General features: G+C 39.4%; 1 protein-coding gene across 1 annotated transcript; it reads left to right on the top strand.

Moving 5' to 3' along the window:
- Positions 1-1,108: 1,108 nt before the first annotated feature.
- On the top strand, positions 1,109-20,898 carry GCL1 (GCR2-like 1). Its single transcript, XM_006829866.4, is given in 7 exon segments — positions 1,109-1,307; positions 1,428-1,609; positions 4,142-4,253; positions 4,342-4,639; positions 4,642-4,808; positions 20,201-20,281; positions 20,283-20,898. Coding segments are annotated over 7 exon segments (1,227 nt in total). The 5' UTR covers positions 1,109-1,178; the 3' UTR covers positions 20,541-20,898.
- The last annotated feature ends 6,682 nt before the right edge of the window (positions 20,899-27,580 follow it).

Genomic DNA, 27,580 nt, shown 5'->3' on the forward strand with positions numbered 1-27,580 from the left:
AGTCCGCATGAAAATAAAATGACTCTAGAACTCATAAAAAAATAATCTTTGATAATTTTAGGACCCAAAATTTTGAGATTTCAGTTATTCAACCCGTATGCTTTGGTCAATAATAAAAGAATAAATATTTCTTTTAAATATAGTTATCTAGTAATTTTTTGGTTGTTTCCAAAATTTAAGATTAAAAAAACTCCTGATATTAATCTTAGACCAATAGTAATAGATGTACAGTATTCTCCTCCCGGAACATATCATACTCACCGACCATCGCATGTCCAAAAATAAAGCGCTGTTGCATTATCACCAGGAGCGTATGATGTAAAATGAATCTGATCATATGATGTCGAAAAAGGCCTTTCAGCATAAAAACTCTTTACGACCGTTTGAAATTCTAATTTCATATCCAATTACAAAATTTTAAGTTACAAAATTTTAAGTTCAAAAATATCGTGGAGGAAAAATATAAACGTTAAAAATCTTTAAAACTGACGGTCTAGATAATACATTAACACAATGCATTATTTTTAAGATTTGAAATCTTACTTTGATTGTAACTATTTATCTTGAAAAATTGTTTCATAACCATATTTCTACATATGGGGTCAAAAAAGTGTAACGCACTTATCGTAAAGATAAATGTAAGTAGTTGTTTCTATTTAAAAACAATGGAAACTAACAATCCAAATATTTTTTTACGAGTATTATTATTATTATTAAATTTACTTATTTATTTTTATTCATGAGATTACACGTCTTTAAAAATAAAATCTATCTTAAAAGTAGATTTAGTAAGAGGCTCGCATTTCTACATATGCCGGCTTGACCATATAGTAATTGGGTCTATATATCTTGAAGTCAAGATGATTGGATTCAGGATTTTGTTAGCTAACAATATTTTTTTTTTTTTCTGATACGCTTTAATTTAGAGCCTCGTTCTTATATAAACTTTTTCCGCTGTTATATTTCCCTTATAAATCGTATCTTGTTTATTTATCTTTATCCGTCTCTCGTAACATAGCACACGTGCCCTATTTTTCCGATGTTCTATTTCCCTTACAAGATCGGAGCACAAATATGTGGCCTTACTTCGCTGTCATTTCTGCTTTCCATCCACGTTCTTATTGCTTCGAAGAAGAAGAGCAGTACAGAGGCCCTCTCCCTCTCCCTCTGATTCTGCAATGTCAATGGCTTTACCTTTACTTATCATCAGAGATGACTGTGACGAGAGCAGAACCGAAAAGCCCTCTGTTTCCCTCTCCTCCTCACTTGAATCCTTTCTCAAAGCCGCGGTCGGCATGAAGGAAGAGGTGCGAGGATCAGATTTTTCTGTCTTCTTTCAAATTTCCTTTCGAGAAAGAGAGATTTTTTTTTTTTTTCTTGTGCTTTTGTTTCAGATTTTTGTTTTTTTTTTCATTCTTTATTTGCAGGTGGTGGAAAACACATGGAGGAAAAGTGAAGGTGGGACGGAGGATCCTACTCTCTACACCGGCTTGTTAGGAACAGCATTCACTTGCTTGCTCTCTCACAGGGCTACCGGAAACGGGGAGGACCTCCAAATCGCATCTGATATTGTGGACACTTGCACCGTGGTCGTCAGGACCACCAAGAGGTGCGTATCCCCTCTATGGTACCAGACACCGATGTTTTTGTTTGTCCTCCAGTGAGAGAGACCCTGTTTCTCTCTCAATCTTTTGGCTTACCCTCTAATGGATAGAGATCTTCTCCTCTCGTATAAAATAAAGAGAAAATATCTTCTTCCTCTTAGGGAAAGGTGAAGCATGGAAGTTCTATCCTCCCCCTATCATCCAGCTTACCAATTTTGATCAAAAGAGTCGCTCACCATTTGATCTTAGTTCTGACGTCTCAAAATATTTTATTTTTAATTTTTTTTTATACAAATTGTATGAATATATACCATTTTCTCATTAGAGGGCACCTATAAAAAATATTAAAAATAATTTTTTTGATAAAATATAATAACCAAAACACTATTTAAAACTTTTAAAGGTATTTTGGTCATTTTATTTTATTGAAAATATTTTTTTTATATTTTTTGTTAGTGCGAGTTTAATAGAGGAATGAACATCCAAAATTTTGTGTCAAAATAGTTTATTAATAAAATTAAAAATAAAATAGGGTAAAAAAAATTAAAAATAAAATAGTGTAGAGACATGACATTGATACAATCTTAGCCCTCCATTCAGAATGGACGGTTCGATAAGGAGGAGGATAGAACTTCTATGCTGTAGGGGAAACATAAAAAGCTTGCTCATCTTCTTATCTCTATTTTTTATTTTTATTTCCTACTAGCAAATGGTATCTATCTTTTCTATCTTAAAATTTTTGCCTATGAATTTTTTACCAAAAAAAATACTAAAATGACACCTTCTCAACACTCTTTCCTTTTGTCTATCTCATAAAGCACCATCTCGCTCTCAAATCACCGCTTCTCTCTCTCTCAGAACTCAATCGCTCTCTCTAATACCTAAAGTTGCATAGAAGTTCCCCTCTCTACATTCTCCTTGAACATTTGAAGGTGTTGTTGAAATGCCTCGAAACACTCAATTTGTCTTTCTTTCAATTTGGGGAAGACATCAGTTTGAGTTGGGTAAAAGTTTGCAACTGATCTTCAAATTGGTTTGAAGAAGGACGTTTGTGAAGAGGCCTATGTATTGTTATAGATACCATCGCGGAAAGGCTGCCTTGAACTTGTTTTCGCTTGAAAAATGGCTTGCTCCTTATTTTTTACCGGTAGTTTGCCTTGGAAAACATTGGACTTCGCCGAAAAATTTGTGTTTGGCCATTTTTGGTGGCGAGTTTTCCTTTTGAGGGAGGAACGGCTTTAATTTCGAGGTAGAGAGAGAAAGAGAGGCAGGTAGAGAGAGATAGTGAGAGAGGGCTGGTAGAGAGAGAAAGCTTCTCCTTTTTTATTGGCATTTGCCCTGGAAAATGTTGGACTTCGTCGAAAAATTTGTGTTTGGCCATTTTTGGTGGTGAGTTTTTCTTTTGTGAGGGGGAGCTTTAATTTTGAGGGTAGAGAGAGAAAGAGAGAGGTAGGTAGAGAGAAAAGTCAGAGAGGGCTAGTAGAGAGAGAAAATATTGCCATAACAACATGAGAGAACCGGCTAGATAATTATTAGAGAGTGAGAGAGAGGAGAGATACGATGTAGAGAGGGGAACTTACACAACAGGATTGAAATCCTGTGATATTATCTCATGCTATTGTATTCAGAGCGGGGGCTTGCTTTGGGCACACTAACTTTTTCAAAGTAACGGTGTCGGAGGCACGACCCGACTAGTTAAGGCTAAGATCGCATCGCCGGGTGAAGGGACGGCGGGTAAAGGGACGGGCTGACTGGTACGACCCGGCCAGTTAAGGGCTAGGAACGAGGCCAGTGCACACCATGAAGGCAGACCGGTCAGTCTGTCCCTTCACCCGGCAATGCGTTCCTGGCCTTAACTGGCCAGGTTGTGCCTATGGCACCGTTACTTTGAAGAAATTAGAGTGCTCAAAGTAAGCCTACGAAATTAGAGTGCTCAAAGAAATCCTACGCTATGAATAGATTTGCATGGGATAACATCACAAGATTTCGGTCCTATTATAATGGCCTTCGACTTCTCTGTGACTTTGGGTATTCGAGGGAGAGAGAGATGGATTTTTGAGAGAGAGAGAGAGATGGTGCATTGAGAGATAGATAGAGAGAGATACTTTGGGTATTAGAGAGAGAGACAGTGATTTGAGAGAGAGAGAGATGTTGTTTTGAGAGGTAGAGAGAGAGAGATGGTGCTTTGAGAGATAGACGGCAATGGAAAAGAAAAGAGTGTCATTTTAGTATTTTTTTTGGTAAAAACTTCATGATCAAAGGGGTTCAGAAGGTTGTAAGATAGAAAAGATGGTGACCTTTTTGCTTACAAGTAATATTTTCAATCCTTAGGTCTCATGAGAAATAGAAGTAAAAAATAGGGGATAAGAAGATAGTTTCCTTAAAATATATGATAATATAATACATTACATAAAAAAAAAATCTTATTTTTAAATTTCTAGACCTGAGTCCAAGTCGGGTGGTCCTTGTGAATTGGATTCGGGACCAATCAAGTGGGAGAGAGTGCTTGAACTTACTATCGTTATAACTTATTTCAGGCGCGTTGCATTCCTATGCGGGAGAGCTGGGGTTTATGTCCTTGGAGCTATGGTTGCTAATTACAGAGACGACCAGTATCGACGTGAATTGTTCCTTAATCTCTTCTGTGAGGTAAATTAACACGAATTCTCAAAACCCTAAATCCCCCTTTTCTTGAATTTCAATCCTTTGTCCTGAATAGTAATTTTGGGAACCCAAGGTAGTAGAAGAGAGAGCCCTACCAGCAGGCCCCGGAGAAGGAGTTTTAGGCATGCCTTACGAGCTTCTATTTGGGTGGGCTGGTTTCCTCTGGTCCGCCCTTTTCATAAACAAGCACCTTGGAGATGGAACAATCCCTCAGAGCCTTCTGATGCCCATCGTGGAGGCGGTGATCTCTGGGGGACGCATCGGGGCCACACACACCACCTGCCCACTCATGTACCAGTGGCATGGCACGCATTACTGGGGCGCCGCCCAGGACTTGGCAGGCATTATGCACGTCCTCCTCCACTTCCCCCTCTCTCTCAGGACCTCTCCGACGTAAATGGAACACTTACATATATGATCAAGAACCGGCTTCCCCATTCTAAGAACTACCCCTCGAGTCAGGGCAATGGGAGGGATAGCCTGGTTCAATGGTCTCGTGGGGTTGGAGGAGTTTGCTTAGCTCTCTGTAAAGCCGCCTAGGTTTGCTTAATCCTAACCCATCTCTTGTGGGTATTTTTCTTTGGACATGTACCTATTTGTTATTGAGTTGGATTTAACTTGAAAGATGCCCTTGTAACCGAAGAATGAATCACGCAGACCAATAAGAACAACCCAAAATTCTAAAATGTCTCAAAATAATTCCACAAGATATGTAGTTTTTTAAGAGCTAGTTTTTTTTGGGCTAGACTCATTTGGGATCCAATGAAGGGTCGAACCTGCCATACTTGTAACACTTTAGGAGCTAGTTTTTTTTTTTACTGGACTCTTATAGGATCCAGTGGCTGGTCAAACCTGTCGTACTTGTAACAATGGCCCGAACCCTAGACCAAATTGGTATGTTTTCTAGTTGGTAGTCTAAAGGGTCGAACCCATGGTCTGATCAGTTACTCATAAAAACCGGTCCAGACACACTTTGCTGCCATATTATAAAAAATGAAAAGAAGTTATGTCTATACCATATTTAAATAGGGTTATTATGTGGAGATCCATATTTTAGCAAATTTTACTAAGGAGTGTGGTTTGTATAGAGCCTAGGCTCTAAACAATCAAATTAGATCCTACCTTCAAATAGTATTGAAAAATATAGTTTCAATACTGGAAATCTTTCAGATAGCTTTAAAATATATTTTCATCTTTATTTATAAAATTTAAAGCATTAAAAATAGTGTAGATCGAGAGATCTATTGTTAAGGCCCGAACTCTTCCAGCATATTGCTTTTTACAGGCGAGTAGACAGCACAGGAGAAACGCCGCGAGTGGAAAACCGTGCGTGGTGCGTTACCACCATGCACAATTAAATAGGGTAGTCCAAGGGGCTACCTCACAGGAGAAACGCCGCGCGTGGAAAACCGTGCGTGATGCGTTACCACCATGCACAATTAAATAGGGTAGTCCAAGGGGCTACCTCTTTTCCTTCTTTTTCCTCTCCCTTGTTCACCCCCCCCCCCCCCCCCCCCCCCCCCCCCCCCCTCGTCTTTGTTTGCCACTTAGTTGTGGCATGCTGCCACCCCTCCTCTCCCTACCCATGTTAAACGCCAACCTCACTCCAAATGCTACACCGTCTCTCCCTCTCCCTCATGCCACCTTCATTGGCCTTAGAATTTTAAGGCTTTTCATTCAACCACCATTAGAAGCTTGGGTAAACCTGGAGGTCTCTTGGCACAGGTAAGTGGATTATAGCATCCATGCTTTCATAGTTTTTGTTTGAATACAAGCTTGAGAATGTATGAAAGCATGCTAGAATAAGCCCTGATTTTCCAGGACTGTACCTCTTATTTGCATGATAGATTGAGCCTTAAAGGTATTTCTGTTAGCTATAAAAATTGGTTGGTAAACACCCTTGTGAAACTGGTTTAAGCTGAAAATAACCTTGCATTAATGCCTATTTTAGTTTGAAAGTTACTAATCACTCTTTGAAGTGTGCCAAAATTTGGGTATGAAATTCTGCAATTTCCAGAAAGATGCATGCTCTGTAAATTGAACTTTTCATTGACTTATATACTTCAAAATGAGTAAAAAACCAGTTTAAATGAAAGCTATGTGTGTCTACTGTGATTTTTCTATTTAATCTCAGTTGAAATTCTTTACGGATTGAGAGCTATGCTTCTGTTTGTGAGTACATGTCACTGTTATCAAATTTCAGTAGATTTCAGAAATATCATTCCTGTTGTGCTGATGTTTTGTTTAGCCAAATGAACTCTAAATGACTCATAACCACAGCCATTTGAAAGATACACGACTTTACTATGAGTTTCATGTTTTAACCTTGTCCAAATTCTGTATAATTTGAGAGTTGTGTTTCAAAGTATGTGGACATGTATTTGTTGATAGATTGTAGAAAACACAAAAAGTTTGTTCCTGTTTTCATAAGTTTTAAATAATCAAATGGGGTTCAATTTCCTTCAAACCACTTTTATTTGAATGGTATATGTGTCCTTTTGAATTCACATGTTCAAAGAATTTTGAAGTTATTCCTAAATCAAGAGTTATACATCAAATTATGAGAATACGTCACTGATTACCGAACTCAGCAATTTCCAGATCTATTACTTCTGTTACTTTAAGATTTTGACGGACCAAATGGGGTCCAAATACTCTCAAATTACTATCACATGGAAGCTAAGAATGATAAATTGAATATAAATAACTTGGTAGTGGATACTGTATCTCTGTTATCTGATTCTGCTTATGATTCTAGTTCTGATTCTGCCCACTACGCAATGGGCCCTCCATTGGTAGTGAATAATATATTTATCTGATTCGGATTCTGATCCTGACCACTACAGAATGGGTCCTCCATTGGTAGTGGGTAATGTAATTATGATAATTGCCTACTACGCAATGGGTCCTCCATTGGTAGTGGGCTATACTATACCTCGACTCCTATGATAAGAGAGGAGTCGAGATGCAACTGTAAATAACTGGGAGGGTCGCGCCCCCCACTTTGTTATGGGCACTACATATTAGGTCCTCCAATGGCAGTGTAACGCCCTCTCTCCTGATGACATCATAGGAGGGTCGTGTCTTGCAAGGCTTCAGCCTATCGTAAACCCCAAAGCGTGCTGGGGACTGTGTGCGTGAGTGAGGACATTATGAAGTGGGGCCCTCACTTGTCATTGTCCTCCTTCCTGAATGAAGGTAGAAGTCACAAGTTACAAGACTGGCTTAACCTGGTCCATGTGACTTCTACTTCGGGAGTAGGCCCTATTAATTTCTGTATGTCTGAACTGTATGCCCTAGCCAAGCTTCTGACTGTGTGATAGTGATATATGTATGTATGACTATTTAGTTCATGAAACATGGAAAGCCCTGAGATCTGAACTTTTTCTGCTCACTCTGTCTGTATCTATTAATGTATGATTGTATTCTGTGATCTTGCTTGAACTGTGATAGTTGTGGGTCTGTCATCCTTTAGAAGTGCATTTAGGTTGGAATGCAAGGGTGCTGAATTCGCTTACTGAGCCTTTAGCTCATACCACTCTTTTTCCCCTCTGATACCCTAGTGTGGACAGCTAGACGGTGGTGGCAGTCGTTTTGAAGCTTAAAGTTCCAGTTGGTGACTCTTTTGATGGTAGGTGCCTGGTGGATGTGTAAAATTGTATTTTGAAGAATTCTGGAATTTTTGTGATCAGGCCTGTTGTGCCTTGAACTTGTTGTAACAGGAAATTTTGGAGTCTGAATAGGTATATAAATGGTGTTATTTTACTCAGGTTTGGATTTTGTTTTGTATGAGTTTTTGCTTTATTTTATGGTTTGCTGTGATTCCAAATTAAATTATGCGTTGAGCCACTCCCACTTGAGTGACATCCGCGACCTCTGTGTTCGCGATCCCACGCTTTGTCGCCCTCCAGTATGGGACGGCGGGGATCGGGGGGCGGGGTCGTGACAACTTACCTGTGCCGAGAGACTTCTAGATTTACTCAAGCTTCTAATGGTGGTTCAATGGAAAGCCTTAAAATTTTAAGGCCAAGGAAGGTGGCATGAGGGAGAGGGAGAGAGAGAGAGTGAGAGAGGGTGTAGCATTTATAGTGAGCTTGGAGAGGAGGGGTGGCAGCATTCCACAACTAAGTGGTGGGGGGGGGGGGGGGGAGGGGGCACGTGGTGAACAAGGGAGAGGAAAAAGAAGGGGGGGGGGGGGGGGGGGGGGGAGGGGCCACGTGGTGAACAAGGGAGAGGAAAAAGAAGGAAAAGAGGTAGGCCCTTGGACTACCCGATTTAATTGTGCATGGTGGTAACACATCACGTACGGTTTTCCACGCGATGCATTTCTTCTGTGCCGTCTACTCGCTTGTGAAAAGCAATACGCCCGAAAAGTTCAGGCCCTAACATCATCCCCTCCTTTAGACGATTTTGTCTCCAAAATCATAATTCCATTAATCGAATAAATGGGGGAACTTATCCCGAATATAATTCTCCTGTTCCCAGGTTGACTCATCCCGGGAATGGTATTGCCACAAAACACGGACAAGAGGAATTTCTTTATTGCATAGTATCGGCACTCTCCTATCCAGAATCTTAATTGGCTGCTCAACATACGTTAAGTCTTCCCTGATTGGAATTGGCTCATATTTCAAAACATGGGATGGGTCCGGCTGATACCTTCTTAACAAAGATACATGAAACACATCATGAATATGTGCCAACTCGGGTAGCAAGGCAAGCCGATAAGCCATACTTCCAACCCTCTCCAAAATTTCAAAAGGCCTAATAAACCATGGACTCAACTTTCCCTTCTTGCCAAATCTCAAAACGCCCTTAATCGGCGATAACTTCAAGAAAACTCGATCATTTACTTCAAACTCGATGTCTCTTCTTCGATTGTCGGCGTAACTCTTTTGCCGACTCTGAGCGATCTTAAGTCTTTCCTGAATCAAGGCCATTTTTTCTGAGGTAACTTGAACAATTTCTGACCCTAACAACCTGCTCTAACCTATCTCATCCCAACAGATAGGGGATCTACATTTCCTCCCATACAAAGCTTCAAAAGGCCCCATCTGAATATTGGATTGGAAGCTGTTATTATAAGTAAATTCGATCCGAGGCAGATGATCCTCCCAGCTTCCTTTGAAGTCAGTAATACAAGCTCTCAACATGCCTTCCAGAGTTTGAATTGTTCTTTCTGATTGTCCATCAGTCTGAGGGTGAAAAGTAGTGCTAAAAGTAAGTCTCGTCCCTAGGGATGATTGCAGACTGTTCCAAAATCTTGAAGTAAATCTGGTGTCCCTGTCAGATACGATACTGACAAGTGTTCCATGTAACCTCACAATCTCTTTAATGTACAAATGGGCAAGTCTATCCAAGTTATAAGTCGTGCGGACCGATAAGAAATGGGCTGCTTTAGTCAGTCTGTCCACAATGACCCAAATACTATTATGCTCGGTACCTGTCCTAGGTAAGCCAGAAACAAAATCCATGGTAATGTGCTCCCACTTTCATTTGGGTACTGGTGAGGGTTGCAACAATCCTGCGGGTTTTTGATGTTCAGCTTTCACCTGCTGACATGTCAAGCACTTGGAGACAAACTGTGCCACATCTCTCTACATATTATTCCACCATAAAGTTTTCTTCAGGTCTTGATACATCTTGGTAGTCCCTGGGTGCACAATATAACGGGAGTGGTGTGCTTCTTCTAAAATAGCCCGTTTTATACCATCATCATTTGGAACACATATCCGATCCTTGAACCTTACCAAATCATCACTGCTGATAGAGCAATTATATTTTCTCCCCAGCTTTATTTCTTCGAGGATTTTCATGATATGAGGATCCTCTTTCTGTGCCTTACAAATTTGTTGAAAGAGCTGGGGCTCCAGCCTTATACCAGCAGTCATGCCTACCCCATTTCCAAGGGGCGGATCTGGGTGCCATTCTACTGCATCTTCTATCAGTTTCATTTATCAAACCATCAGATGTGTTATTGATACCACTGGCTTTGGACTCAAAGAAACGGCTACTACATTAGTTTTACCCGATTGGTAATTGATGATACAATCATAAACATTCAGTAGATCCATCCATCTTCTTTGCCTCATGTTCAACTCTCTCTGGGAAAACAGATACTTGAGGCTTTTATGGTCCGTAAATATCTTAAATTGGGCCCCTTAGAGGTAATGTCTCCATATTTTCAAAGCAAAACTACCGCTGCGAGTTCCAACTCATGAGTAGGGTAGTTTTTCTAAATGGCTTTAACTCCCTGGAGGCATAAGCTATGACCTTTTCACGCTGCATCAACACACATCCAAGCACTTTAAGTGAGACATCATAATATACCACAAAATCTTTGTTTCCTTCGGGCAAGGTCAGTATTGGGGCCGTAGTCAATCTCCTCTTCAGTTCCTGAAAACTCTTCTTACAATCAGCTGATCATACAAAATTCACCTCTTTCTGAGTTAGGCGGGTCAAAGTGAGCGTTATCTTTGAAAACCCTTCAACAAATCGCCTATAATATCAGGTCAGTCCTATAAAATTGCGGACCTCAGTCACATTTGTCGGTCTTCCCCACTTCAGAACAGCTTCAACCTTACGAAGATCAACCGCGACCCCGTCCTTAGAAATAATGGGCCCAAGGAAGGACACGCTAGGGAGCCAGAACTCACTCTTCTCCAACTTAGCATACAACTTTTCTGTTTTCAGGGTTTGGAGGACCGTTATTAAGTGCTGCCCATGCTGTTCCAGGTTTCTTAAATATATCAAAATATCATCTATAAAGACCACCACAAAATCATTTAGAAAGGGTCTAAACACCCTATTCATCAAATCCATAAAGATTGCCGGGGCGTTGGTTAATCCAAATGCCATTACCAAGAACTCATAGTGGTCATACCGGGTTCTAAATGCGATCTTAGGGACATCCCCTTCCTTGACCAGCAGTTGATGATAACCTGATCAGAGGTCAATTTTAGAAAATACTTGGGCCTCTTGTAGTTGATCAAAAAGGTCATCAATTATAGGCAAGGGGTACTTGTTCTTTTTAGTGACTTGTTCAGCTATCTGTAATCTATACAAAGTATTAAAGATCCATCTTTCTTTTTCACAAATAGGACCAGTGCCCCCTAAGGTGACACACTCGGTCGGATGAACCCTTTTTCTAATAATTCTTGTAATTGCTCCTTTAATTCTTTCAATTCAGCTGGGGCCATCCTATAAGGGGTTTTAGAGATGGGAGCAGAACCAGGAACCACATCTATTTCAAACTCTATCTCTCTGACTGGAAGCAGAGAAGTCAACTCTTCGAGAAAAAATTCCGGATACTCCCTCACCACTGGTATCTTCTCCAACTTGGACTGGACATCCCTATTCTCTACTACATATGCCAGATACCCAACACTTCATTTGGCTAATAGGCGAGAAGCCCGAAGGGCTGAAATAATGTGTATAGGGGAAACATCTTTAATACCAACAAAATTCAACTCAGGCAAATTTGGGTGTCTGAAGGTCACAGTTTTATCATAATAATTTACTGTAGCATAATACGTGGACAACCAGTTCATGCCCAAAATTACATCAAAATCCTGAATGTTTAGCAATATTAAGTCTATAGACAAAATACATCCTTCAAGCAGAACTTCATAGTGTTTATAAACAGTATCAGTTTCTATAGACTCCCCCATAGGTGTACGAATAACCAATATCTAGTTAAGCAATGCAAGTTTAACATTTATGTGGCATGCAAAGTGAGGTGCAATAAAAGAATGGGTGGATCCAGGGTCAATCGGAATTTTAGCTTCCCAAACATAGATAGGGAGCGTACCTCTAATAACTGAAGTTTGATGCCTTAGCCTCCTGCTCAGTGAGAGGAAATACCCGACCTTGAGTCTTGGGTCGGTTTTCAGGTCCCCTCATTGGGCAATCTCTAATTTGGTGGCCCCGCTTGCCACATCTGAAACATGCCCCAGTCTTCCTTCGGCAATCGGCAGTCGAATGATTATCCTTCCCACAGTGTGGACACGTCGGGCGTCGACTCTCTCTTATATTGCCTGGCCATGATTTTTGGATCTTCCTGCCCCTCTGATTTTCTTCTCCCCTAAGGTTCCTCTTAAGTGGTGGGCATGCTTTCCTCCCCGAATTTCTAAACTAAGCTGGTCTCATCATCCAGTTTCCCCCAACTCGGGATCCTTCATAGTTCCTTTCAATTTTCATAGCTAAGTCTACCAAATGGGAGAAAACCTTCAAATTTACGGATATTACCTTCCCCCTTATCTCTGACCTAAGGCCCCTCTCAAACTTATTCGCCTTCCGTGCCTCGGTATTGATGATGTGGGGTGCAAACTTTGATAACTCCGCAAACCTGGCTGCATACTGTTCCACAGTTAAATTTCCCTGTTGCAGCTCGATAAACTCTACTTCTTTTCTTTCCCTTATTGAATCGGGAAAGTACTTCTCTTGAAGGCTTCAAGAAAGTTTCCCCAGTTCCTGCTTCTGCCTAAGACTGTTTCATTGAGCCCCATCAGTGCGCAACGTCCCCTTCTAGCATAAAGGTCCCTTGCTTGACTGTCTGTTCTTCTGTGCATTGCAGTACCTCAAAGATCTTCTCCATCTCTCTTCTCCATCTTTCAACCTTTTCTACTCCCCCAAGCCCTAAAAAGGTTGGAGGAGCCAACCTCTTAAATTTCTCTATCAAATTGCTATCATTTGAGTCAGGGGTAGGGGAAGATGGGGCTGACATAGCTTCTTGCATCATTTGCATCATAGCCCCTTAAGTTTTGACAAACTCCCTGAGGGCATCAATATTTTCGCTACGGGAGCTTATATCATTGGCTCTTTTTCTCAGCATCTTCAACCTAAAACAGTTGCACCCAATCACCAACTTACACAGAAACTACTCCAAAGACACTTTTACAACTCTTTAAGCTAAGAATCCTAACCTGGCTGCTCTGATACCATAATTGTCACGACCCCACTCCCCGACCTTCACCGTCCCATACCGAAGGGCGACATAGCGCGGAATCGCGAACACAGAGGTCGCGGATGTCACTCAGGTGGGAGCGGCTCGGCGCATCATTTAATTTGGAATCACAGCAAACCATGAAATAATACAAAAAACACATACAAAACAAAATCCAAAACTGAGTAAAATAACACCATTTATATACCTATTCAGACTCCAAAATTTCCTGTTACAACAAGTTCAAAGCACAACAGGCCTGATCACAAAAATTCCAGAATTCTTCAAAATACAATTTCACACATCAACCAGGCACCTACCATCAAAAGAGTCACCAACTGGAACTTTAAGCTTCAAAACGACTGCCACCACCGTCTAGCTGTCCACACTAGGGTATCAGATCTCACTCTACACAGAGGGGAAAAAGAGTGGTATGAGCTAAAGGCTCAGTAAGCGAATTCAACACCCTTGCATTCCAATCTAGACTCCTAAAGGATAACAGACCCACAACTATCACAGTTCATGCAAGATCACAGAATACAATCATACATTAATAGATACAGACAGAGTGAGTAGAAAAAGTTCAGATCTCAAGGTTTTCCATGTTTCATGAACTAAATATTCAAACATACATATATCACTATCACACAGTCAGAAGCTTGGCTAAGGCATACAGTTCAGACAGACAGAAATTAATAGAGCCTACTCCCGAAGTAGAAATCACATCGACCAGGCTAAGCCAGTCCTATAACTTGTGACTTCTACCCTTATTCAGGAAGGAGGACAATGACAAGTGGAGGCCCCCTTCTTAATGTCCTCACTCACGCACAGTCCCTAGCGCGCTTTGGGGTTTACGATAGGCTGAGGCCTTGCAAGATACGACCCTCCCCTGGTGCCGTCAGGTGAGACAGCGTTACACTACCATTGGAGGACCCAATATGTAGTGCCCATAACAGAGTGGGGGGCACGACCCTCCCAGTTATTTACATTTACATCTCGACTCCTCTCCTATCATAGGAGTCGAGGTATAGTATACCCCACTACCAATAGAGGACCCATTGCATAGCAGGCAATTATCAGAATTAATGTACCCACTACCAATGGAGGACCCATTGCGTAGTGGTTAGGATCAAAATCCAAATCACATAAATATATTATCCACTACCAATGGAGGACCCATTGCATAGTGGTCAGGATCAAAATCCAAATCAAATAAATACATTATCCACTACCATTGGAGGGCCCATTGTGTAGTGGCTAGATTCAGAACCAGAATCATAAGCAGAATCAGATAACTGAGATACAAAACTTCTACCAATGGAATACCCATTGCGTTGTGGCCAGAATCAGAATTATATAGGTATCATACCTAATACAAGCATGCTTAAACATTCACTCATTTCAAGAGATCAGGAACATTCATGGTATCATAAGTATGCCAGTTCAATATCATCTTACAAAAGAATCAAGCCATGTTCAACATATAGATGCATAGCAGATGTATGATCTACTCAATGACTATGAATTCATTATAATTCTTATCAGAAATATGCATGTGCAAGGTAAGACATAACATCCAACTTATGAGGGAAATTTACTTCTTTTCAATTGCTATTTTAGAGTGTGTATGAGCCTCCCTCAATCACAAAAAGTATGAAGCTTAATTGAGCATGACCAATTCAGGGCTAATATAGAGTCTTGAAATTCTGAAATGTCATATTGGGGTAAGTTTCATAATCTGGGATATAAACATCAATTTTATACGGAATTTCAATATAATTCCAAAACAAACTTTCAAGTTAACATTCTTAGCTTTCATTTGATAGTAATTTGAGAGCATTTGGTCCCCATTTGGTCCGTCAAAAGCTTAAAGTACCAGAAGAAATAGTTCTAAAAATATCTGAGTTCGGTCATCAGTGAGGTATTCTCATAATTTGATGTATAACTCTTGATTTATAAATAATTTCAAAATTAGTTAAACTAGTGAATTCAAAAGGACACATAGAACTTTCAAATAAAACAGGTTTGAAGGAAATTGAACCCCATTTGATTAATTAAAACTTATGAAAATAGGAACAAAATTTCTGTGTTTTCCGCAATCTGTCAACAAATACATGTCCACATACTTTGAAACACAACTCTCAAATTTTATAGAATTTGGACAAGGTTAAAACATGAAACTAGTAGTAAACTCGTGTATCTTTCAAATGGCCATGTTTATGAATCATTAAGACTTCATTTGGCTAATCAAAACATCAACACAACAGGAATTATATTTCTGAAATCTGCTGAAATTTGATAAGAGTGACATGTACTCACAAACAGAAACATAGCTCTCAACCCGTAAAAACTATCAACTGAGATTAAACAGAAAAATCACAATAGACACACATAGCTTCCATTTAAACTGGTTTTTAACTCATTTTGATGTATATAAGTCAATGAAAAGTTCAATTTACAGAGCATGCATCTTTCTGGAAAATTGCAGAATTTCATACCCAAATTTTGGCACACTTCAAAGAGTGATTAGTAACTTTCAAACTAAAATAGGCATTAATGCAAGGTTATTTTCAGCTTAAACCAAATTCACAAGGGTGTTTACCCACCAATTTTTATAGCCATAAAAAATGCCTTCAAGGTTCAATCTTTCATGCAAGTAAGAGGCACAATCCTGGAAAATCAGGGCTTATTCTAGCATGCTATCATACATGCTCAAGCTTGTATTCAAACAAAAACTATGAAAGCATGGATGCTATAATCCACTTACTTGTGCCAAGAGACCTTCAGATTTACCCATGCTTCTAATGGTGGTTGAATGGAAAGCCTTGAAATTCTAAGGCTAAGGAAGGTGGCGTGAGCGAGAGGGAGAGAAAGAGGGAGAGAGGGTGTAGCATTTGGAGTGAGGTTGGGTTTAACATGGGTAGGGAGAGGAGGGGTGGCAGCATGCCACAACTAAGTGGCAAACAAAGCGGGGGGGAGGGGGGGGGAGCACGTGGTGAACAAGGGAGAGGAAAAAGAAGGTAAAGAGGTAGTCCCTTGGACTACCCTATTTAATTGTGCATGGTGGTAACACATCACGCACGGTTTTCCATGTGCGGTGTTTCTCCTGTGCCGTCTACTCGCCTGTGAAAAGCAATACGCTGGAAAAGTTCGGGCCCTAACATAAGTGGAATATAGCATCCATGCTTTCATAATTTTTGTTTGAATACAAGCTTAAGCATGTATGATAGCATGCTAGAATAAGCCCTGATTTTTCAGGATTGTACCTCTTATTTGCATGATAGATTGAGCCTTAAAGGCATTTTTGTTGGCTATGAAATTGGTAGGTAAAAACTCTTTTGAATCTGGTTTAAGCTGAAAATAACCTTGCATTAATGCCGATTTTAATTTAAAAGTTACTAATCACTCTTTGAAGTGTGCCAAAATTCGGGTATGAAATTCTGTAATTTTCCCAAAAGATGCATGTTCTGTAAATTGAACTTTTCATTGACTTATATACCTCAAAATGATTTAAAAACAAGTTTAAATGAAAGCTATGTGAGTCTACTGTGATTTTTCTATTTAAACTCAGTTGAAATTCTTTGCGGATTGAGAGCTATGTTTCTGTTTGTGAGTACACGTCACTGTTATTAAATTTCAGAAATATCATTCCTGTTGTGCTGATGTTTTGTTTGGCCAAATGAAGTTTAAATGACTCATAAACAAAGCCATTTGAAAGATACACGATTTTACTATGAGTTTCATGTTTTAACCTTGTCCAAATTCTGTATAATTTGAGAGTTATGTTTCAAAGTATGTGGACATATATTTGTTGACAGATTGCAGAAAACTCAGAAAGTTTGTTCCTGTTTTCATAAGTTTTAAATAATCAAATGGGGTTCAATTTCCTTCAAACCAGTTTTATTTGAAAGGTATATGTGTCCTTTTGAATTCACATGTTCAAAGAATTTTGAAATTATTTCTAAATCAAGAGTTATACATCGAATTATGAGAATACCTCACTGATGACCGAACTCAGCAATTTCCAAAACTATTGCTTTTGGTTCTTTAAGCTTTGGATAGACCAAATGGGGTCCAAATGCTCTCAAATTACTATCACATGAAAGCTAAGAATGTTAAATTGAAAGTTTGTTTTTGAATTGTATTGAAATTCATTATAAAATTGATGTTTATATCCCAGATTATGAAACATACCCCAATATGACATTTTAGAATTTCAAGACTCTATATTAGCCTTGAATTGGTCATGCTCAATTAAGCTTCATACTTTTATTGATTGAGGGAGGCTCATACTCACTCTGAAAGAGCAATTGAAAAGAAGTAAATTTCCCTCATAAGTTGGATGTTATGTCTCACCTTGCATATGCATATTCATGATAAGAATTATAATGAATTCTTAGTTATTGAGTAGATCATACATCTGCTATACATCGATATGTTGAACATGGCTTGATTCTTTTGTAAGATGATACTGAAATGGCATACGTATGATACCATGAATGTTCCTGACCTCTTTAAATGAGTGAATGTTTAAGCATGCTTGTATTAGGTATGATACCTATATAATTCCGATTCTGGCCTCTACGCAATGGATCTTCCATTGGTAGTGGATACTGTATCTCTGTTATCTGATTCTGGTTACTACGCAATGGGCCCTCCATTGGTAGTGAAAAATGTATTTATCTAATTGGGATTCTGATGCTGACCACTACGTAATGGGTCCTCCATTGGTAGTGGGTATAGTAATTCTGATAATTGCCTTCTACGCAATGGGTCCTCCATTAGTAGTGGGGTATACCATACCTCGACTCCTATGATAGGAGAGGAGTCGAGATGTAACTGTAAATAACTGGGATGGTTGCGCCCCCGACTCTGTTATGGGCACTACATATTGGGTCGTCCAATGCTAGTGTAATGCCCTCTTGCCTGACGACACCAAGAGAGGGTCGTGTCTTGCAAAGCGTGCTGGGGACTGTGTTCGTGAGTGAGGACTACGAAGTGTGGCCCTCACTTGTTATTATCCTCCTTCCAGAATGAGGGTAGAAGTCACAAGTTACAGGATTGGCTTAACCGCGTCGATGTGACTTCTACTTCAGGATTAGGCCCTATTAATTTCTGTCTATTTGAACTGTATGCCCTAGCCAAGCTTCGGACTGTGTGATAGTGATATATGTATGTATGACTATTTAGTTCATGAAACATGGAAAGCCCTGAGAATTGAACTTTTTCTACTCACTCTGTCTGTATCTATTAATGTATGATTGTATTCTGTGATCTTGCATGAACTGTGATAGTTGTGCGTCTATTATCCTTTAGGAGTGCATTTAGGTTGGAATGCAAGGGTGCTGAATTCGCTTACTGAGCCTTTAGCTCATACCACTCTTTTTGCCCTCTGATACCTTAGTGTGGACAGCTGGACGGTGGTGGCAGTCGTTTTGAAGCTTAAAGTTCCAGTTGGTGACTCTTTTGATGGTAGGTGCTTGGTGGATGTGTAAAATTGTATTTTGAAGAATTCTGGAATTTTTGTGATCAGGCCTGTTGTGCCTTGAACTTGTTGTAACATGAAATTTTGGAGTCTGAATAGGTATATAAATGGTGTTATTTTTCTCAGGTTTGGATTTTGTTTTGTATGAGTTTTTGCTTTATTTCATGGTTTGCTGTGATTCCAAATTAAATTATGCGTTGAGCCACTCCCACCTGAGTGGCATCCGCGACCTCTGTGTTCGCGATCCCGAGCTCTGTCGTTCTCCGGTATGGGAAGGCGGGGGTCGGGGAGCGGGGTCGTGAAATCTATAAAAACTTCAAAATCTTGAAAATTGATGGTCTAAAAATGCATTACAAAATATGCTATTTCCAAAATTTGAAGTGTATTTTTTTCTCATGTCCATACATCTTGATGTCGAGATGATCAATTTGAGCATATTTGGGCATCAAAACCACCTTTTCTAGTGATGTTTTTGAGATAGGTTCTAATTTGATTGATTAGAGCCTCGGGTCTATATAAACTTTTCGCTTTACTAAAAGGTTTTTATATTTTCAATTGTGACCCTCGTTCCGATATTCCAAACATAAAAAAAAGTTAAAAAAATATATATTTTTAATAATTTTTGTTAAATGTAGGGCTTCCTACCTAGCGGGGAGACATTTTGGGATATATCCAATGTTTTGAACATCGGACTACCCTTCGGTTCGGCAGTCCAGTGACCCAAACATTGTACCGCCTATAGCGCTTATATTTTATGGATGGTCTCATGTTTGAAACATGAGATTGGTCTTTTAGCTGGCGGTCCAATGTTAGAAACATCAAACAGCATAATGACAATTTGACATTAGACCATCAATAGGGCTGTGGCGCATAAGTTAAAATTATTGATAGTCTGATAGTTAGTTATATTGAATAATAATTAGTTATATTGAATAATCATTTGAATATGGTGTTCGATGTTTTTAACATCGGACCTCATGCTAAGAGACTTGTCCGATGTTTTGAACAATAGGGCAATATGATGTTCGGATGTTTTGAACTATCGAAAAATATGATGTTCAGATGTTTTGAACCATAGGGCAATGGGGAATATGATGTTCAGGACCTAGAACTACTAAACTTTAGTGTTGTCTAATGTTGGAAACATTGGACATACCCAACATTGTCACCTGTCACAAGGAAGCCCTACAATGTAAATAAAATAAAAAAGCGGTATGATGTTTAGAACAACCAAGAGGCAAAATTAGAATAATTAAAAAATGGTGCGTAGGGTAGACCTCTGTGTAAATTTTGCTAAAATATGGACCCCCACATAATAACTCTATTTAAATATAGTAAGGACATAATTTTTCCTGTTAGAGATATGGAAGACAATGCAATTTACATTTTATTGTCGGTTTCTAGTCAAGGAACTTTTTATTGTTCAATTTATATTATATAATCTGTTTCTAATGAAGTATCTTTTCATTGTTCTCATTAGTTTGCTGGATGATTCATTTTCAGGTTTTTGGAAATGATGCAAGGTTTCGTGCTACTCCCATTGATGCGAGCGAGGTAGTGTTGAAGAAGGGAGTGGGGCAGAACTTGTCTCTTGTCTCTTGGCGACAGTGAGAGCGGGAACGCCTATGCCTTTCTTTCAGTCCATCGGCTAACAGGGGAGGAAGTCCATTTGGAGAGGGCAAAGGCCTTCGGCGGGTGGGTTTCCCAAAAGCTAATGATAGGTGCACAGTCGCAAGGCGGTGACAAGCCCTATTCTCTATTCCAGGGTTTGACAGGGGCCGCTTGCCTATGCTTCGACCTCTCCACGCCCATGGCTTCTAGGTTCCCTGGATTTGAGCTCTAGCATGCGCAACACTCTTGACATGGCTCACCTAAGTTATTCATCTTGGGTGATGGACTGTGAGCCATGCTATTCATGTTGAGTAGTGGACTGTGAAAAAAACATTGGTATATAAAAAACCTTGTAACGGGTGAAAAACTTGAATCATAGCTAACGGGTGAAAATCTTGGATCATAGCTCAAAGATCGATGATTATCGTTTGTTTTTAAGAAAAAACTTCGAGGATTTGAACCCTTGACCTTTCCTAATAACTGATGTCTATCTCAAAGCCCAAGTTCAAGATACTTTTGTAGTCGTTGGGCCTGAAACTGTTTGGAGTTTGGATATAAATTTATATTGAATGGCCTATTTGGAAGGACCAGAGTTCAGTATTAGTTTGCATATAAATTTGTACCGAGTGCCTTGTTTGGATGGACCGATTCAGCATTAGTACTATTGTCTTCCTCCCACAACTTTTTGAACCGCGTATACAAAAAAAAACTAAAAAAACAAGCTATTAAACAAGGAAAAATATTATATAACGTTGAGGCTCTAAACAATAAAATTAAGACGCATTTCAGAAATTCACTAGAAGTTGTTTCCATGCCAAAATATTATATAACGTTGAGGCTCTAAACAATAAAATTAAGACGCATTTCAGAAATTCACTAGAAGTTGTTTCCATGCCAAAAGACCCTCAAATCTAATAATCTCGACTTTGAGATACGTGGACATTAAAAAAAAAAAAGACTTTTTTTTTTTAACAAGATCACAATGACTTTATTACTCAATTAAACTAACAATTTCAGTGAAGATGATAAATACAATAATTAAAAGGATAACAAATTAAGCACCAAAGATGGGCCAACACTCCATCATTAGGAAGCGAGTCAGCCCTTTCATTCATTTCCCTAAAATCATGATTGAAAGCCCCAACCTTATTGCGATAAATAACCAAAGCTTCCAACCAAAACCTTCTCAAGCTCTAAGGTGGCTTACTAGATATAGACATCCAGTTGATAACATTAAGAGAATCCCCTTCCACCAGCCATGCAGATTGATCACAACGATCCTTCAACAACTTTAAACCTTGAAGCATAGCTAATATTTCTGCTTGGTTTGCTATAGTTATCCCACAAGGGCCACAAAAAGTGATTATCTCTACACGCTGATAATCTCTAACCACACCCCCAAAACCAGCATGCTCTGGGTATCCCAAAGAACTGCCATCAAAATTCAACTTAAAACATCCACGATAGGGTGGGTCCATTGACATCGAATATTGGGTCTATAACTTCGTTGGTGTAACAAACTCCTCACATTCAGTCGAATATCAATATTTGAAACCCCGAAACCTTCTTTCGAAAAAGAAAACCACAACCAAACATTTTGAAAAATCTTATCTTTCACTTTCACACGATCCAACTCCCAACTAAATCCCTAAAATATTCGCCTATTTCTCTCTGACCACACTTCCCAAAGCATTGAAGCTCTAAAAATCTGCCATATCATCACCCCCCTTTTAGGCAAAGAAGAAATCGAGACTTGATCTATTAGATCAAACTGATGTGCCGATGAAGGCATTTGAAAACCAATAACTTAAAAGGCCCAAATCCATACCGCTGAATTAAACTGGCAATGAATGAATAAATGATCTCTAGTCTCCTCATCATTTTTATACAACAAGCAAATATTAACCATTATTTTCCCCCTCTTCCTCAAATTGTCAACTATTAGCACTTTATTTTGCAAGAGTGTCCATAAAAAGATTTGAATCTTATGTGGAATATGCCATTTCCAAATGAATTTGAGCTTTGGTTGTTCCCATCTTAATCTATGATGAAATAATAGATGATACACAGACTTCACTAAGAACATACCATCTGCAATTAACTCCCATACTACCTCATCCTCATGATGTCTGGATATGTAAATTGTATCAAGATCTAGCAACAGATCACAAAATTGATTAAGAACAACATTTGGCACCCTATTATAGCTCAATCGAATATCCCAAGATAATCTATCAACAGACCACCTTATAGCCTCGTCCACCTTTAAATGCTCATTTACACACCTATCAAACACTTCTTTATACTTAAATCTCAACAGACCATCACCCATCCACTTACGATTCCAAAAATCAATAGTAGATCCTCTACCCACTTCCCACCTCAAGTTTCTCACTACCAATTCCCTAGTAGAGTATATACCTTTCCACAATTGGGATTGCCAATTTCCTCCTCTTCCCTTACCAATAAAGCCACTATTATCCACACCATATTTAACAACCAAAACTTCCTTCCACAATTGATCTCCATCTTTAATAGATCCCCACCACCATTTGGATAGCAGAGCTAAATTAACAAATGTGATCTTGCAAATCCCCAGACCCCCTTCAGCTTTAGGAGTGCAAACTTTATCTCAGCTCACCAAATGGTATTTTTTGTTACCATCAAAAGAGTCTCATAAAAAATTGCGCATGAGCCGCTCAATTTCCTTAACAATAGGGGCTGACATATAAAGCAAGGATAGCAAGTAAACATGCATATTAGATAGAGTTGATTTGATCAAAGTAACACGCCCTCCAGGAGATAAAAATTTAGACTTCCATAAATCTAGCTTAGAGATAACTCTATTAATATCTGGGTCCCATACCGATCTTGAGAACCTTTTATCTGAAATAGGAATGCCTAGATAATTAAAAGGAAGACTACCAACCGCACACCCTATTGACAATGCTAATTCATCAACCAAGGCAGGCTCAACACCCACTACAGTGGTTTTTGAAAAATTAACTTTAAGACCCATAGTAACCTCACAACATCGTAAGAATAAAGAGATAGCTAGAACCTTATCTCCATTTGCATCACAGAATATGATTGTGTCATCAGCATATTGCAGGTGAGAGATAATAGGGCGCTCAACAGCCACTCTGAAGCCATTAAACCTACCTATCTGTTCAATTCTTTTAAGCATTAAGCTAAAACCCTCCGCCACCAAAGTGAACATAAATGGTGACAATGGTTCTCCTTGCCTCAAACCTCTAGAAGCTTTAAAAAAACCCTTTGGGCTTCCATTCATTAGGACTGAAAAATGAGCCGATGATAAGCAACCTCTAATCCACCTTCTCCATCAGACCCCAAACTTCATTCTCAACATAATCTCATCTAAAACATTCCATTCAACCCTATCATATGCCTTTTCTAAATCTAATTTCAACACCACACCTGGTTCTGCGCACAAAACTTTAGAATGAAGATATTTTTGAGCAATTAAAACATTATTATCCATGATAATTCTTCCTTTAATAAAAGCTGATTGGGGGCCAGAGACCACTAACGAAAATACCTTCTTCAATCTGAGGGATAACAACTTTGCAACAATCTTATAGAGACTTGTTAGTAAGATAATAGGTCTCAGATCAGAAATACTAGCGATCGCATTCTTTTTAAGAATAGAGCAATAAACATAGAGTTAATGCTCTTATCTATAACTCCGTGATTAAAGAAATCAACCACCATATAAAACACCTCATCCCCTACTAAATCCCAGAAGTTATGGAAAAAAACCAAGGGGAAACCATTTGGTCCAAATGCCTTATCCCCATTAAGAGAGAAAGAACACGTTTTACTTCCTCCTTAGTCACAGGTATTTCCAATTCATGGCACCTCAGGAAAAGAGACACCCATAATGCATTCGTTGGTAAAGGCCTCCTCAAATTTTCTAACAAACTCATTATCCCAAACTTCACCATCCTCCTCAACTAAGTTACCAAAAAAAATTACAGTGATATCATTAATGATCTTTCTAGAGTTTGCAATTGCATGAAAGAAAGCAATATTTAAATCACCTTCTTTCAGCCATTTTACTCTAGATCTTTGTCTCCAATAAATTTCCTCATGTCTTTAACAAGTCATGCAACTCAGCTTCCAGCCGGTCCTTAGTAGCTGCAACCTCTACCGAAAGAACTCCCAACAATTGAGTATCCTCCTCTAGAAATTGTAACTGTGACATAACACTATCTAATTTCATTTTCAAATAGAACCTATTTGCTTGCTTCCAATCAATTAAAAAGTGTTTAACTATTAACAGTTTTTTGTGCAATCTATGGCCATGATGTCCTATCACAGTCGTATTTAACCAAGTATGCTTTACCAAATCAACAACGTTTGATTCAAGCAACCAATCAGCATCCATACAAAAAGGTCTAGGCCCCATAACGTTTTTGCTAGATTGTAAGCATAATAGTATATGGCCTAAGAATAATTTTGCCAACAAAGAAACCGAAGCCAAGGGAAACTGGCTTTCCCAATCCGTCGAGACTAAAAACCTGTCTAATTTGCTCATAACCAAATTAACCAGACTATTAGTAGACTAGGTATACTGAACACCAGACACCGGTAACTCCATCAGCCCATTTGTCATGACAAAATCATTGAATAACCTCATCCCACCATTATAAGACACATTTGAAGAAGTTTCATCAGAATTGCTGATGAAATAGAAATCTCCCCCCAAGCAAAAAGGCAAGCAAACATCCCTCAAACAAGAAGTTAAATAATTAAGGAACACAATTTTAAGAGCATGAATATTAGGCCCATATACATTCATAAGCAACCATCAAAAATGAGAAAAAGGACACTAGAAAATCATTCTAAAAAATCGATCATTGATGATAATCTGAGAACAAAGCACTACTGATGGGTCCCAAATTGCCCAAAGGCCACCAGAAAAACCCACAACATCCACCCCACAAAACATAACAGATTTCAACCCCCCAAATTCTCTAACAATACTAATAGTAGGACCAGGCATTTTAGTTTCTTGTAATAAAATAATATCAAGTCTAAACTTATTAACCAAAAGTTTTAGTTCCTACTTACGTTTAGCACTACCAAGTCCCCTAACATTCCAGGATAAAATTATTATGGAACGAAAGAAGAGCGGCCCTCATTAGCTGCCAACAACGATCCATTAGTATAAAATTGGGCACTAGGCCCCTGGAAATCATCATCATCGCCTGAAAGATTAAGCACCTTACCTGTGAAGGGCTTACAAGTTGTCTTGGGTACAGAACGAGCCGCCACACGAGCCGACCAACGAATTGGCTTGGATGCAGGTTCCTTTCCCTTGCTTGTCACAGAATTACTAGCAAGATTTTTATCTTTAACCTCCTCACACCCATTAGCAGAGACACCTGCTGCAACCTTCACCTTGGCCCTTGCTTTCTTCACATTATCTCTAATGACATCAAACGCCACTCGGAAGGTGGTCGTCATCCATTCCACCTAATAGATTCTGAAGGTGGTGGTCATCCAAAACATCATCACCAATCCCTTCAGCAGGCATAATATTGAGAGGAGGGACAAAATCAACCTCTTCTTCTGACCACCCATCATCAGCATCAGGCTGGAAACTCACATGATTTTCTTTCTCTTCAACCATAACAAGTGGGAGTCCCTATTCCTCAAGAGGAGTGTGAGGAACCACATTCCCAACATTCTCATGAGCAGCTTTCCTGAATGGTAGGAACCTAGTAGCCATTGTTCTACATGAAAGGACGATGAAATGCAAGAGTGAGTCCTGATCCCCCTTACGCACCAGCCCGACGAGGTTTAACTGATCAGCATCCTTCAGCACCGAGTTGCAAAAGTTGATCTTCTGATCTTCATCCACCACCCTGTCAAGCACCGTTAACACAGGGAGAGACGAAACATCGAAATCAACTTTACCTTGAGTAGCCTTCTTTAGTACTACCCCTTCACCATCCAACTTGCCAATCACATTAACTGCAGGATATGGAGTACCCATAAACATCAATCTTGGTTCTCTCTCCTGCCATTCTTTTCCCCTTGTCAACTGATAAAATTTCGTCCTCATTCTCACATGTGATAGGCAACTGTTGCCTATTCAGGTTACCACCTCCTATGGACACGGTCAACCCTCCCCCATTTGAAAAAAAAACTTTCCTTTCTTTTGGTATCCCCCCCTTTTTTGAATTTGACACATTCTTATTCTTTTCCACCCACACCTTATCATGCGCTTTAACGTTACTTGAAGAATCCGTCCATTTATGGTATGGGTGCCATTTGTTGCCACGTGTCCCCGTCTCCCTTACCATCCCTGATTTTGGCCATTTCATCATCGACATCCTTTTCGAAGCTTCTCCATCTAGACTAGACTGAAAGCAGCCAAACCTTTTATCTTTACGAGATTGAACTCTGGTCCACTTATTATCTGATACTTTCTCCTTAGATTTCTTCAACATTGGAGCCCGTGAAATTCTACGATTTTTAACCCCCTCAATATTGACATCGATTAAAAAGTCTTCAAATCCAACTGAAAGCTTAATCTTACGAGGTTTATGAGAGAGAACGTTGCAGTTCACTTTAACTCTAACAAACAATAAATCATCACCTGACAAAGCCTCCCAATCAACCCCTAAGAAATCACCAAAAACATTCCATGAACGCTGAACATTCAGGCTCCACAAATGAATCGGAACCACCCCAAAATTTAATCCAGAAAGCTTGCTTCTGGATCAAGGAAGAATGATCGGAACTTTTCCACTTCGCCACGAACAATGTTCTACCATGAACTCTTTTGACCTGAGGTACAATGGCCTTTTGAACATCCTCACAAGATTATAAGTAGAAAATAAACTTATTATTCCCTATCCATTTAATTCTTGGAGGGTAAGATAAACCCCAAGCTCTACAAGCCCAATCACCAAGACCAAAAAAGTGTTGTGATGGAGGTGAGAAAGAATCAAGCACAACCAAAGCCACTCGCTTGATAGCCTTTGCCACCTCCTCACGTTCGATACTCACCGAGACTAGGTCGACACCTTCTTTTTCCTCTTCCTCCATTACAAAGTTTGAAAAAATAAGACTTGCTCACTCTCGAGAGAGTTCACAACTTTGACTCCTGAAACTAGTCAATTACCACCATCGTTCATCTCCCTCTCTCTCTCTACTCTCTCTCATGCTTGAGGGCTTGAAGCCTTCGAATCTCCATCTTTTAAATTCTTGAGCCTAGAAAACTACTCTATCTTATTAATG

Source organism: Amborella trichopoda, chromosome 4 (assembly GCF_054954075.1).
Source record: "Amborella trichopoda isolate Santa Cruz 75 chromosome 4, AtrichopodaSantaCruz75HAP2 v2.0, whole genome shotgun sequence".
Taxonomy (NCBI): Eukaryota; Viridiplantae; Streptophyta; class Magnoliopsida; order Amborellales; family Amborellaceae; genus Amborella; species Amborella trichopoda.